General features: G+C 29.5%; 1 protein-coding gene across 10 annotated transcripts in view; it reads right to left on the reverse strand.

The window, feature by feature from the left end:
• Positions 1-14660, reverse strand: part of unc-104 (kinesin family member unc-104) — a 51276-nt gene that overhangs the window by 2640 nt on the left and 33976 nt on the right. For 3 of the 10 annotated variants that reach the window (XR_013006511.1, XM_076409499.1, XM_076410003.1), the window contains exons 6-25: positions 13937-14114; positions 13620-13783; positions 12651-12790; positions 10710-10748; positions 10167-10286; positions 9866-10062; positions 9655-9816; positions 7906-8175; positions 7166-7280; positions 5569-5741; positions 4897-5069; positions 3029-3354; positions 2705-2975; positions 2550-2640; positions 2050-2400; positions 1803-1968; positions 1548-1693; positions 1294-1483; positions 399-698; positions 58-321 (exon numbers count right to left, since the gene is read on the reverse strand). Coding sequence is in view for 8 of the 10 variants with exons in the window: in XM_076409499.1 (XP_076265614.1) it covers positions 58-321; positions 399-698; positions 1294-1483; positions 1548-1693; positions 1803-1968; positions 2050-2400; positions 2550-2640; positions 2705-2975; positions 3029-3354; positions 4897-5069; positions 5569-5741; positions 7166-7280; positions 7906-8175; positions 9655-9816; positions 9866-10062; positions 10167-10286; positions 10710-10748; positions 12651-12790; positions 13620-13783; positions 13937-14114 (3836 nt within the window). In the remaining 2 variants the exon portion in view is untranslated. Of the gene's footprint in view, positions 1-57; positions 322-398; positions 699-804; positions 841-950; positions 1088-1117; positions 1168-1293; positions 1484-1547; positions 1694-1802; positions 1969-2049; positions 2401-2549; positions 2641-2704; positions 2976-3028; positions 3355-4896; positions 5070-5568; positions 5742-7165; positions 7281-7905; positions 8176-9654; positions 9817-9865; positions 10063-10166; positions 10287-10709; positions 10749-12650; positions 12791-13619; positions 13784-13936; positions 14115-14660 lie in introns of those variants that run through there. The other 7 variants (XR_013006584.1, XM_076409693.1, XM_076409612.1 and 4 more) reach the window with 7 other exon arrangements.

Raw genomic sequence — 14660 nt, forward strand, 5'->3', positions numbered from 1 at the left:
TATTTGAATAACAAAATTTTTACAATTTACTAAAACAATGAATATTCATTCTTTTACCTGGAGGATATATTGGAGCTGTAGGGAAAGGTGCATATTCTCCTGGCAAAGCAGCTCTTTCTGGAGAACATAATTCCATGGAACTGTGAGTCATTACACTAGACATCATACTGGTGCTCATATCTGTCATTTCTTCGGTGGGACTTGATACGTCATTATCTTTTACATCTTTGGAATCTCGTGGTTTTCCTTGAATCAGTCTAATGCATCGGTTTAATAACTGACGTTCACGCTCGCTATACTCATAAATTACATCGTTATTAGCTGCAAACCATAATAATTAGTGCAATAAATTATTAGGGGTAGTTTAATTGTTAAAAATAATTTTAGTGAAAACTTACCTTGTATCGCCTGATTCAAATTATTCTTTGCTACCATATTCGATACTTCTTTCTCACTTTTTGTGGTATACTCTGTCGGGAATTTGTTGTAGATATGATCGCGATCCAACCCCAAACGTTCTCTTAACAAAAGATTATGTCTAACCCGTTCAACTTCTTCTAAACGTGTCAATTTTTCAAGTTCCCATTGATGATCAAAAATAAGTGAATCCCCTCTAGGTCGCCAACCATGCAAATTTTCTTCACCACGGACATAAGTGGAGCTAGTGTCTAATACACGACGTTGACGCCTTTGAACACCTTGATAAGAAATATTGTCATATAATATACTACAAATCATAATATAAACGTAATGATACTTAAATTTAGTACTCAGCCAATTAACGTGCAAGAGGAATTTAGGATGTGCATCCAATAACAATGTAGTACATTTTTAGTTAAGCTAAAAATATAAATGTGAATACAACTATCAATACAAAGATATATATATATATATATATATATATATATATATATATATATATATTTTCATTATTATTCATTTATATTTACCAATATTATTAAAAATTGTATTATATTTAAAATATAACAGAATTTTGAAAAACATATTTAAAGCTTAACATGTTACTTGTTTTGATTAATATTCCATAGATCACTTGACAGAATCGTTAATTAAAGGCAATCATTTTCTGAAACATCATATGTTTAATCATCCTTAACTATTTAGTTATATGTTAACCAACATGTTTATAGAGCCAACATAAGTTTTCTAAAATTTATGTTTATAAGTTAGAATAAATCTATAATATATAATACATTAATTAATTATGTTTTCAAAATGATTGTATAACGAACATGTGGGACATGGGAGGGGAATTTCGCTAAGGGGATCTACCTGGACTACCTGCTTCGCTAGCTCGTCGCAGTAAAAGTTCGTACACTCCAGAAAGACGGTTAGCTTCGGCGTTTCTATAACTGCCGGAAAATAGATGTTTTAATGATCTTGGACCAATACGAGCATCTCTTCCATATATCACTATGCTTAAATCTTTAGTTATTATAGCTGGGCGTCCACAATTTTCAAGCTTAAATAAAATTAGAAACAAATTTATAATCATTGCCTATAATATATGCATACTATAAACATACTTGCATATAAGCTGATATTGTCAAATATATCTGTTCGCCTGGAGGTGTAACAGTATTCAATAGTAACGAATTGTGTAAGGAGCTATCCCAAGCGGCTTCAAATCTGAACATTACCCGATCATCTCCAGGGATTTCTACATATTCACCTAAATTTAAATCAAATATTTTTTAAGGAAAAATATATTCAAGCTATGAGTATAAATATATATTTAAATTAAAATTTTTAATACAAATATATTTAATACCCAAATGTACCTGGAAATAGGCCTAAAGAAAGAACAGTTCTATCATTATCTTCGATTTCGGATTCTGATTCAGGAGTTTTTCTAATTCTCCCAACAACTAATTCACGAACGTCAAGCCATCTAATTTCATAAGCTTGATCATGAACCATAGTAATGCGAATTCTTCTTTGAATACCCTAAATGCCGTTAATAGTGAGTTTTTTTATAAATATTATTTCAAACAATATGTTACAATATACAAAATATTTACAATTTACCTGATGCAATAAGAATAATCCTCTGCATGGTAAATCATCGCTATGTTCGACTGCAGCTGTTACATATTCACCATTTGGAGCCAGCTCACATATTTCAAACCATACTAGTACATCGACTTTAGCGTGAATATGTGCTGTGCATGGGCTTGGTAAAGCACCAAATTTACTCGATCGTACTGGTTGTGAAATAGGGATAGAGGGTGGAAGCATTCGACGAGGTGGCTGACGAACATTTCCTTCCAGTTTGGCATCTTTGTGTAGTGGGTGTTGTTGATAATGGCCAAATACCTCAAAGACGATTGGCTGATTTTTTATATAATCAATAAAAGATTTCGTACAAGTAACGGTAATCTACAAATATAGATATATATTAGGTTTCTAAAAGAAATTTTTTAAAGATTATTAAACATTTTTGACGATTTAAAATACAACGATTTAATAAAAACGGCTAAGACAAACAACTACTTAAATATTAACATTATGTCATTATAATTACTTACATTTTGCACATGGTAGAAACCAAGAGGAGTTCCTTTTCCAGTATTTTTAACGGGTTCAGTTGAGAATGCTTCGTCATGCCTATGTAAGAAACTGCAAGCAAAAATAATGTGGCGTTATATAATACGGGCAAGTCTTAAAAAATCTGTTAACATACTTAAATTGGCAAAATACATCAGCATATTCTGTAGAAATTCCTACTGCTTGAAGTACAGTTACTCTGAATGTGAATTCCTTTCCTAGAAGAAGATGGTCAGGTATATCTTCTTCTTTTACGTCGGAAGCGACAGAGCTATCTCCACGACTAGAATCCGCATCACATTCTATCAATTCTTCCAATTTGATAGGATCAATATTGTTCTGTCCTTCTATAATTCTTTCATCTATATTTTGATTTGTTCTGTCTTTATCAGTTATAGTAGAAACGGCTAAAAATTAATAATATTAAAATGTTATTAAAAAACAACAGGGTATTAGTAACCCTTAGGTGTTGGTTCAAAGGCAATTCTAGCACTTTGCCGAACTCCCACTTGATCTGCGTTATCTTCGTCTAAGACAGCTTGAACTGCCACCCTTAAATAACCACGAACATCGCCTTTTTCGCTTACGATGGCTACTTTATGAATCAGCGTTACTGGATAAAGAAGATTACTTAGGTAGACAAACCCGCGTCCCACCATGCGGAACCATGGAAAACGGTCATAAAAAGGATCACCGCCGGTTAATGATTCCACATTGTAATCTGGTGATGTTGGAGACATCTCAGCTTCGTTGTGATACATTTCACGCATTAGTTCCAACCGTTGACTGGAACAAAAATATATATTGATTTGGGTTGAGTAAACTTTAACAATAAATGAAGAACGATATGTATTTAAAATAACAATATGAATTTTTGATATCATTCTCATTTAAATTCAACAAAATTTTCAAATTTAATAAAAATTAAATTAAAGCATTATTAAATATAAATAATGAGTATAATAAAGATATTAATTATGACTTATAATTTGGTCGATGTATATTAAAGATATGTGTTACATAATATTTTCTTAGCTTTTAAGTACATTTTTAGGCGCATAACATATCGTAAATCATGAAATGAAGGGACATATTTTATATAATACTTGAATGTATATAAAATATTAATTTATAACTAATATATACTGATATAAACATAAAATAATGAAGACGTAATTGAAGAAATAATATAAATGAAAAATTTGGTACAATAAAAATAGAACAGTTTTATTAATGTTCTTTTTTAATTTATTATAATTATAAATATTTCGTAAGGTTTATATTAAAATATATATTAAATTTAATACATTACCGTTAATACAAACATATTATATAAATCATGTCCCATGTATTAAATCATTGTATAATATATTGCTTCTAATTATTAAGTTATATTTCGTTTGTGTATTAATTTAATATATATATATATATATATATATATATTATATGTATACATATATATATATATATATATAATTTAAACAATATATAACTGTGCACAGTTCATTCATTCGTCAAGCCAAGTTACATTGAGAAGGGGATGGCAGTAGCATGAAGCAGTGTGACACCAACCTCGATGAAGCCAGAGGTGGGCAGTGAACGAGACAACTAAGAATTGGCGGGCATTGATCATCCGGCGTTGTTGATGAGCTCATTGCTATTTCTTCACATGTTATTTTCATTATCTCCAATTTATGACTAGGTGAAAGCGTTTAAAAATAAACACCAAGTGAATTTTTGTGAGTCAACCCAAATGTTTAATAGCTGCTTTATTATATCTTTATATATGATGCATACGGTGACTGACAATGAAAAGGTACTTTTAACTGGAAAATGATAAAAAGGTAGCTTGAATAGTATGTAGAATGTATATAAATAATGATATAAAAAATATAATGAAATTATGAACTGTTTTAATTTTAAAGTAAAACTGTAATGTGTATCTGTGAGTATATAAAGAATGACTATATTAAACACATTTAGTGTACTAGTGCTTTAAATTAATAAAAAAGCTGTGTAATTTCTCTCTCTCCCTCGTTATTTCTGGTTACATTTAGAACACATATTTGGGCATTAGAAAGATTGTATTTGTATCATAATTGTATGTTATATATTAGGAGTACGTCCATTGCTACATACATTTTATTTTTTCTGTATAATTCTAGACCAAATTCAATTCCTACCATGCGTCTAATATACATGTGCGTCGAAATAGTTAACGCTAAACGCCTATAATATCGTAAATACAACATAGAAAGGCCATTTCAATAATCAAGAAACTTTTCAAGCTACCTTAGCATAAAAAATATTATTTACGATAATACTTACCGTAATTTATCTAGAGACCAATAATGAGTAGCCCCATTTTTTAAGTCTTGAACTTCTACAGCTACAATAGTTTTTTGAATAGACATGTCCTCTTCAAAATCTACAACTGGGCGTAAATCTGGTGGAAGTGGGGAATATAGAGTATCTGTCAGAAGTGTGAATTGAAATTGAACCTAGAGAAAAACATTATTATATTATTTTTATATACAATAATAATGAAATATTTGTCGATATAAGATTTATTATGGTTGGAAACACAAAGATTTTAAAAATTTTTATAGACTCATTTATCTGAAATCAAAGTTAACTTAGCAGAAAATATTCAATGAAAACCTGCTACTATAAAAAGTGCATATGATCAAACGATTTCTTAGTTATTCATTGTACCAATGGAACGAGTTATTCCAAAATAATTTTTATCCAAGAAATTTACTTGGAAAACATATTTAAAATAAATATATAATATATAAAAATATAAAAAAATATAATTAGAAATAAATGTTGTATGAACAATATGGGAAAAAAAATGTTCTTATAAAAATTAATATATAATTTTAGTTTCTGTTAAGAACTGACAAAAACATTCATTTTAGAATAATTTATGTTAAAGATGTTCTCTTGTTTTACCTATTAAATTTAGTAATTTGCACAACCAGTCTATTGCAAACTTGCCTTTTTCTTCAATTCGACACTGATTGCATTAGCTTCCTTTAGGAAAATAGCATTTCCCCACAAGTCGTCTCTCAACGAAGTAAATTGATGATGTTTCCATTTTCTCCATGAATGTGCCGCAATCTCGAACTCCTTCTCGGACCAATTGCACTCTGCATCAAACAGAGGGTTCACTGAAAAAGCGTGCCACTCGGTATATTGAAGCTTGACTAAGCCACGCATGCAAATACGTTCGCTACCTTCGCAAAGAAGGCTAAGAAAAGTATCTTGAGTAAACTTTTCTTTTATTATGAGATGATGCAATATGATTATTTTAAATTAGGATTAGTTAATGTAAAATTCAAATATCTTCAGTAAAAAACCTCCATTTATAATTAACGCTGTCTAGCTTTAACGGAACTTACAAAATATGTCACTGCATGCACTATAACAATCTTGTATTTAACATTGTCTTAATATTTTTACCCATAACTGTTTTTGAAACCTTTATTTGTAATGATTAATTTGTTAATATGTTTAAATACATTTATATAATAACAGTGTAAATTATTAAAAAGTTAATTATATGCATAATTTTTCTCCTTATTAGTAAGCTTAGTGAAGACATTGCATCTCTTTTTGCGGAAAACGGGGGTATCTGGCGCAGTGAAAATATTTGTGTAATATGCGCTAAAAATCAAACAACCAGGAATAGCTGTGAGGTTGATGACACAAAATATATAATAAATATTTTAGACTCTATTTTCATTGGATTTAGTCAACATGGTGACAGCTCTAACTCTTATATGATAGATAATTCGCCGTTTCTGTTGTACGTTAATTGACCACGCATATGTAATTTTACGTTGATACGTAAAATCTGGCAGCAAAGTACGAATGCCGGTATAAAATTTCATAATAATATAAAAAATCGAAAATGAGAATAACAAGAATCGTAAAAATTTAAGAAAAGAAAATATTCTTTTATCAAATAAGCGTGGTGTATGTATTGTTTTTCAATATATATTTTAAGTGAGATATATGGATAGAAAATATGCAGATAAAATAAAACTAGCTACTTAATTTGTATAGATTGAAAAAAGGACAAATGGAAGTAACTATTAATTAAAAACAGTAATTTGGTAAATATTTAAACCATCCAAACTTCAAAATATTAGTGATAATAATAGAGAAAACCTCTAATTATAGAGTTTATAAAAACCGGTAAGAATTGTAAACCAAAAGTTCAATTTGATGCGGCAACATTGCGACGTGCTGACGTCGTACAATTTCATGATGTGCATTGGCTGTTTTATTGAATAGACTATATTACAATTCATATTATTTTAATTAATATTATGTATCGCGTATATGTCAAAACAAGTTCTAGTAACATATTTTTAAACTATTCTCTTTATTATGATAGCAATATGATTAACTTCATTAAATAGTGATAAATAAAATAATAAATTAACCATCGGGCGATTACTAGTATAAATAAAAATGAAAATTGATTAAGATTCTTCAATTAATATTACATCATCTATTGAGTTAAACTGTTGTGGCTACTACCGAAAGCAACTAAAAGCAATTTACAAACACAAGTTTCAGTACTCACCAAAAATGTCTTCTTCATTGTTGAAATCTTCAGGAGTGTATGAACTATACATTGACATAGTCATACTTTGCTCTTCAACTTGTTTTTGAAGTGCATCAATACGTGCTTCGTAATTCTTAAGAATATTAAAACTATATATTAGGAAAGAAATAGGTTTTCTTTATAACATAATGTAATATAAACATATTTTGAGAAAAAAGAAAACGAGGCTTTAAATATAATAAACAGATATCCTTTAGCATGGAATAGTTTCTATATCACTACATATGGGATTGTGGAGTCGAAAATTAGACAATTGTATTTGTTTAAATAATTAAGATAAAATTAAGCTTTGTATATTCTCTTTTGTAAACAAAAAAACAAAATAATACTTGTGAAGGCTATTATTAAATTTCATTTCAAAATAGTAAATTAAAAAAAGAGTATTGATGGTGCTATCTGACAAACATTATCTTATTTCAGTTCAGTTACAGTGAAGTGTCGAAATTTTGAAAAGGTTAATTCGAAGCCAGATCAACTTTTGAAGGTGAAAAAAGTACATTATCATATTTAATCATCAATCTTGTCAGATCTCGCTGTCTGTCTCTTTATCTGTCAGATAAATTTATACTTTGGGATTGATTCTAATAAAATGGGATTGAAATATATTAATAGTTAAGAGTAGAACTGTCCATGCTTCATAGAAATTTCACATAACAACATAACATCATATATTGGTATTGAAATAAATAATGGTTTACCTTTCTTTGTTCATCAAACAACTGATCAGCAGCTTCTTTTTCTTTGCGATATTGTTCCTCTAACGTTACTAGTTTCTTTTGCATTTCAGCTTTTAAGTCTACACCCTGTTTTTCCAATAGCTCATTTTGGGCATAATTCCAGTCGACGGTTTCGGCAGGGGTATTTTTCTCTCTCATTTCTCTCACTTCATCAGGGTGAGTGAAACGGAAAACGTGATTTTTACCCAAAATTACTCTGGAACCTGTTTTTAGCACAATTGGTTCAGTTACCTAAAACAAATTAACATATACTTCTGATATTTTCGTGCTTGTGTTTTATTAATATTTTAGTACAAGTATTAGTATTCAAAGAAATAAACAAAGTCAAGTTATGGTATCGATTCGACGACAAAAACAGTTTCGATTTTTTAGATGTGAGTTGTTTTGGCGGGTTTACTGGCTAAAACTATTAGACTGCATCATCACTCCCAAATCATCCCATGAAAATGTGCGCATCACGGCTGAGTGATTGGCAACTAGGACCGCACCTTTTTATGGGAGGGTGGAATGCCAGTTAGGTTGGTGTATCTACATTTCACATATCATTGATGCTATGCAGTTTCTCCTATAAATACTTTCTTACTCAAATAGGGGTTATCATTTACTATCTTTGGCAGATCCACTATACCTTTGCGGTTAGAGGCACCTGATATCTGAGATCTGTTTGGTTTGAATATAACTTTAACATTGTGCATCTTTGGTACCCTTCTGATTTGGTTTATACTTTGAAAAAAAAAAACGGGAATGCCACAAGGGAAACTCTTTCAGTCTCTCTCTATTTTAACTTAGCAAACCTTAGACAAGTTTGTCCTCAAATGTAACAGCTTGAGGCATATAAAAAAATGATCCTCCAAATGAGCAATAAGATCCAATGCTCACCTATTACAACAAGAGAAACTCAAGAAAATAAGACCAAAAAAGTTTAAAAAGCTTCTCTAGCAGTCCCTCCATCTTCTTCAGGTACAATAAACTAGGCTGGAAGCCAAGAATTTCAATAGCCTCTCTTATTAATTGAAGTAATGTAATGTTTCTTCAATATTTCTATCGGGTATCCAATGTATATTTTAACAGGGTGAAAATCAGCAGTATTAATTGCTAATTACTAATTGCTTAATAATATAACATTGCGAAATAATGTAATTTGTTTAGTAAACAAACTAGGGAACATGATACAATTTATTTGACTAAGGGTCGTGTAGATGCTAATGACAAATTATGTGCAAAATATAATTTTAGAAAAATGTTCAGAAGGTATTTTTGAGTAGCTTCAGGGCCAAAAACTAAGAAAAAAAGTTATATTTATCCACTATCAGGAAATATATAATATGTAGTTTTTATTATAAGAATATTTGTAAAGAACATGGTGTTGACAATGTGTGAATAAAGCAATATGTGTTCCAATTGTTATAATAAAAAATACACAAAAATAAAATATATATAAAAATACTTATAAATACAAAAATATATATTTTAAATATATATGTTATTAACTATCATAGTTATTTGTATTGCCCAAATAAACTAATTTAAAAATAAATTAACGACATTATAATTTGCATGTTAGTGAACCAAGCTAAGCGCCTTCTTAATGGCTGATGCATATTTTTCAATTATTATGCTTTAATATTTATGAAAATATAATATCTAATAACTAAGTAAATTATTAGAAGTTGTTTTGTGCTGTACTAATTAAAAATGTTAATAACTCACCTCTCTACCATTAACATAGATTAGAGCTCCATTTAAAGGTATAAGTGTAATCTTTTTATCCTTATTTTCAAAGATACAATGTTCAGATTTAATGTGCGAACCCGACAACTGGACATCTTGGGGACAGTTTGCTTCCTCTGTACCAATTCGAGTAAGACCATCCTAAAATAAAAACAACCATAATAACAATTACCCTAGGCTTACCTCTTACCTTGATGTAATAAATGAGACATTCGGACATAAAGGGATCTTCGTTCAAGTTAACTAAATGTGGTGTTTTCTTTGGTGAGAAAATACCAACCGTGTTACCATCTTTAATAGCCACCCCCATTTCAGCAAACACCGCTTCGCGTTCTATTCTGATCGCTTCTGTTTTTTTCAGTTTCTCCTCCCAAGTTTCATTTAGTTCTGTTGAGAATAAAGAAAACGTCAATAATATTATAAGATTTTTGGCAACCTTTCACTTAAATTCGTTTGTGAATATTAAAATATTAATATATTATGACGTATACCTGCAATAAGTTTTTCGCTTGCTTGTAGTTGATCAACTGCTTCTTCAGCTGTCGTAGATTGTGTACGTGCTCGCTTTTCATTTTCTTTGTTGTTACGTTCAACGATATTATTTTCAACACCTATAAATTAATATAAAATTAAAATTAATAATATATATTTGGTACTAATGCCAAATATTATGATATTCGTATAGATCTAATAAATGATCAAAAATTTTAGATCGATTATTCTCAAGCTAGAGCTATGTACGTTAATGGATACAAATTTAGAAACAAAAATATTTTCAATTCGGGTACAAAGAAGCTGCGTTTTAAGCTGCACTGAACACACTTCATTTTCAAATGGCAACAGTTTATGTGTAACACACATTTTCTAGCATTAAAATATTTTTGGAAAATTATGGTGATAATAAGTTCGATAATATTTAGAAACTGTTGCTAATTTGATAAACATGAATAATTTGTGAAGTACGACACATGTGGCGCCATCGCTGTGGCGATTTAAGGGTGCCATAAGCTTCTCTGGAAGCGAACAATACTTACGCTGTTCTTTCTTTTCGTATATAACTTTACCATCTGGGCCTGGCGGCGTTTAATAAAAATTTAATGAGCCACAAAACTTTTCGATATGAAAAATGGGAAAAAGTTAATATTACTGTCAACCGTAAAATATAATATGGCTTATATATTATAAGTTAAAAATAGAATAAAAAGTTTATTAAAATAATAAATTGATCTAAACCAATTGAATAATTATCGTTATACAATTTTTATCCTTCATTATAGCATTTTCTGTTTGTATTAAAAACTCTTGTCGATGGAACGAACCAAATATAAGTAGAACTAGATTGTCTATCAGAATTAACTACTTGTGAATAATTAGACAATAGATAAAACCTCTATACTGCTCTATAATAATCATAATTAAGTGAATATTCTGACTTAGCATTAGAATAATCTACAACGTTATAACTATAAGGCTGGAAAAAATAATTAGCGGTTTTCCTAATAGATGCCTTTAAAGTAGCATTCTTCTGGTAATATTTATTCAATCAGACCATACTATAGTAAATTGTTTAAGGCAATAGTTCATAAAATGCTCTGGATATAAAGGTAGCGCCATTAGTATACTCAGTTAAAAGTTATTTCGGAAGGCTTCGGAAAGATTTCGGAAGGTTATTTTCGCAATAATTTACTGATTCCTTCAGAAAATGAAAAAATACAGCGTAGGTCCATTGAGAATTGGGTGGTGTTTATATACATTAATAATGTTTCAGTGAATGCCAGTGCCAGAATTGAATTGCCAGTTTCTTTCCGGAAATGCAGATGTTAAAGCTGAATCTCGCACTGACCTGAACATATATCGAAGTAAGCCAACATCTCGTAATATTACGACGGAATTAAACATTGACCATAAGATAGTTTTTAATCATATAAAAAAATATAAAAAAGTCTTAATTAACGGTGAAAATTACGATAAATTTAATGAACTGAGTTTTCATTAGTGAATTGAATTGCGAATTGTGAATTGAAACCAGACCAAATCGAACTATTTTTAAAACGAATTATTTGAGATGAATGCGTGAAAAAATCTTGGTCAAAACCCGGAGAAGAAAAGAAGTAATTGTCAGTTATGTGCTACTCAAACATAGTTAAACCATTATTAATTCGACTATATACAGTCAACCACTAATGAGATTGTGGTAGACGATTGAAAAACGGTTGAAATACTAGAGCAGATGTTTCTTTATTGACTCGGTAAAAATTGAGAGGCTGGATGGTAAATTTTGATGTATCCACCGTATAGCACAGACCTATCCATCCAACTACTACTTGTTCTGGCCTCTGCAAAGCTCCCATAATGGTATAAAGCTAGTTTTAAAAGAGGCTTGTGAAAATACCTAGGTTCAATTTTTAGTTCAGAAATCAAAAGTTCCATAGTAATGCAAGTACAAATTACTGATTAGTTTTAAATTTTCAAAAAAAAACCGAAATTACTTTTCCCCAACCCAACATTTAATGAGCTAACATTTTTTTAACATTGGTTGGAATTAGAAGCTTTAATGATTCTCAAATAATTGAAACCATATTGTTGAATTGTATATTGATATATGGATAATAGCAGAATAGTGCTATAGTTTAATTAATTTTTTTTCCAACAATGCGTTTCCGTTTTCAACTTCACAGCTTAAAAAAACGTATATTGCAACCGTAAAATTCTTATATATTTAAAATGTATAAAAAAGACATTAATCATTTTACGTTGACAGTATATGACATGTACGCCATCTCAAGAGATTCAGTCCTTTCACCTAACTCAAAAACGAAAATATAGATTGAAGGTGAAAAATCTGAATTTAGTTAATTAACTGCACCATTAGTGTAGATTTTCTAACTATTGCAATTGTTTTTGATACACATCTAATTAGTTGATTTGAGTTGACTTTAAAATAATAAAATTAAGACAATGTAACCTGTACTTACCTTCATGTACTTCAATTCCTTCTTGTTTAAGTAGTTCGCGAAGTTTCTGAATTTCTTCTTTGAGTTCTCTGATAAGTTTGGCATTAGCGTCTTCGTTAACAACGGCCTTGCAAACAATTTGTTTGGCTCTGTCGGCGTATCTAATTTATAACAGATAACAATGAAATTCCTTATGAACTTACGATCATGTATGTTCATTTGTAAAATAAATGTTTTGTACTATATATTATCCATTTAGTTTAATGTAACTAATAGAAAATACTTATGCTCTTATTGATTAATCTATTCATATTACTGGATTTAAATATTCTTCATATATAAAACAGAAATAGCGAATCTATTTTAGGCCAATCACAAGTGAACTTTAGGCTTTTTAAAGAAATCGTAAACATTTTATGCTTTAGATCTTAATATTAACAAGAATTTCAAGAATTTTAAACTATAAATGCAGACAAGATTATCACAATTCAAAAAATAAAACGTTAAGAATTAAAATTAAAATTGTAAAAATTAAAAACGTGAAAGTTACACCATAAAATTGCTTGAAGTAAAAAGTAGGAAATTAAAAGTTCGTCTTTCAGATGTTTTATAGAGAAAAGTAATACTAATTGCGGTGTTAACCCTATAAGGAACTGAAATATTACTAATAGTTACAACTACAAATGTAAGTATGCCTTATGCATTTGCCCAAAGTTATATTTGCGCTCTAATAAATTATTATTTTATATAATTTCTGATTCTCAAATGAGTTCGTAAACATTACCCAACGCCTATTAAAAATGTATTCTTTATTAGAATATAAAATTTTGTAAATAAAATTGTTGAGACTGAATTTTGAATTTGAGTGTTTTTCATGCATCAACATTTTACCTAACCAAAGGAATCAATTTGGAATTACATGTTTTGTATATTCTTTAACAACATATATATTTGATTAACTTTTTGTGTTATTAATACAAAAAATATTACCTTAAAGTTGATAATGTCTCATCATAATTAATATCAGCAGGGGAGATAGCTGCAATCATGGCAGTTTTACTGTTTCCTCCTAGATTCTCTCGCAGAAGCCATGTCAATACAGAATCTCTATATGGTATAAAATCTGCTTTTTTAGATTTTTTGCTCTTAGATGCCTGAATTAAAAAGTGCATATAAATATTACAGAAATTACAGCAATGTTACTTACAACACTTACCGACTGAAATGAAAGAAATGAGGACGAAATGAATGCAAGGGAAACAATTTAAGTTAAAAATGATTTGTGGAATTCTAAAAGAAATACTTACAATTTCAGCGAGAGCGGAAATAACTTTTCCCAAGGTAGTTAAGCTTTTGTTAATGTTGGCTCCTTCTTTTAAGCGCGTTCCTTTTGCACCAGTCGAATCTGCTCTTTCAGATCCAGCTAAATCAACCAAAGATATTTTTGATACTTTTTCAGTTGTTAGTTGTGTGGTTTCGTCAAGTCTGAAAATAACTGGTCGTAGTAATAGGTAATAATTTGCAGGAAATAATGGAAGCATTACTACAATGTTTCTATAAAATTTTTTTAATCAAATAACATTTTTCACATAAAATAAATAAGATTTAATAAATCATAGTAACCTAGAATGTTTTTGACTAATTCATTCAGGAACTATTCTCTTTTTGTCAAACCCTTCGTTTAAATAACATTATATACAAAGTTTTTATTAATTTAATAGGTGTTATTAGCCCAGTGCAGTATTGTCTATAGTGGTTTAAAACTTGTATGTTATTTAATTCTAAGATTAAGGCATTAATCAAGATGAGACGCATGAGGTAAATTTTGCACTTTCTAATCATGTTTGAAATGAAATTTTACTCTAACTTTGAGTTGTTTGACATCCTGCCCACTATTTACTGGTGTGAGGAAATCGATTATTTATTCACTTTACATCAGTTACTTCAAAATCGTCTTCTTTAGATAAAATCCATTTGTGTCAACGTTTTTTTTTAAATAGGTGTTGAATGAATGGACCTATGAAATACAAA

This window comes from Rhynchophorus ferrugineus, unplaced genomic scaffold, assembly GCF_030347505.1.
Source record: "Rhynchophorus ferrugineus isolate W39M unplaced genomic scaffold, kcgeb_rfMv2 rfM1, whole genome shotgun sequence".
Taxonomy (NCBI): Eukaryota; Metazoa; Arthropoda; class Insecta; order Coleoptera; family Curculionidae; genus Rhynchophorus; species Rhynchophorus ferrugineus.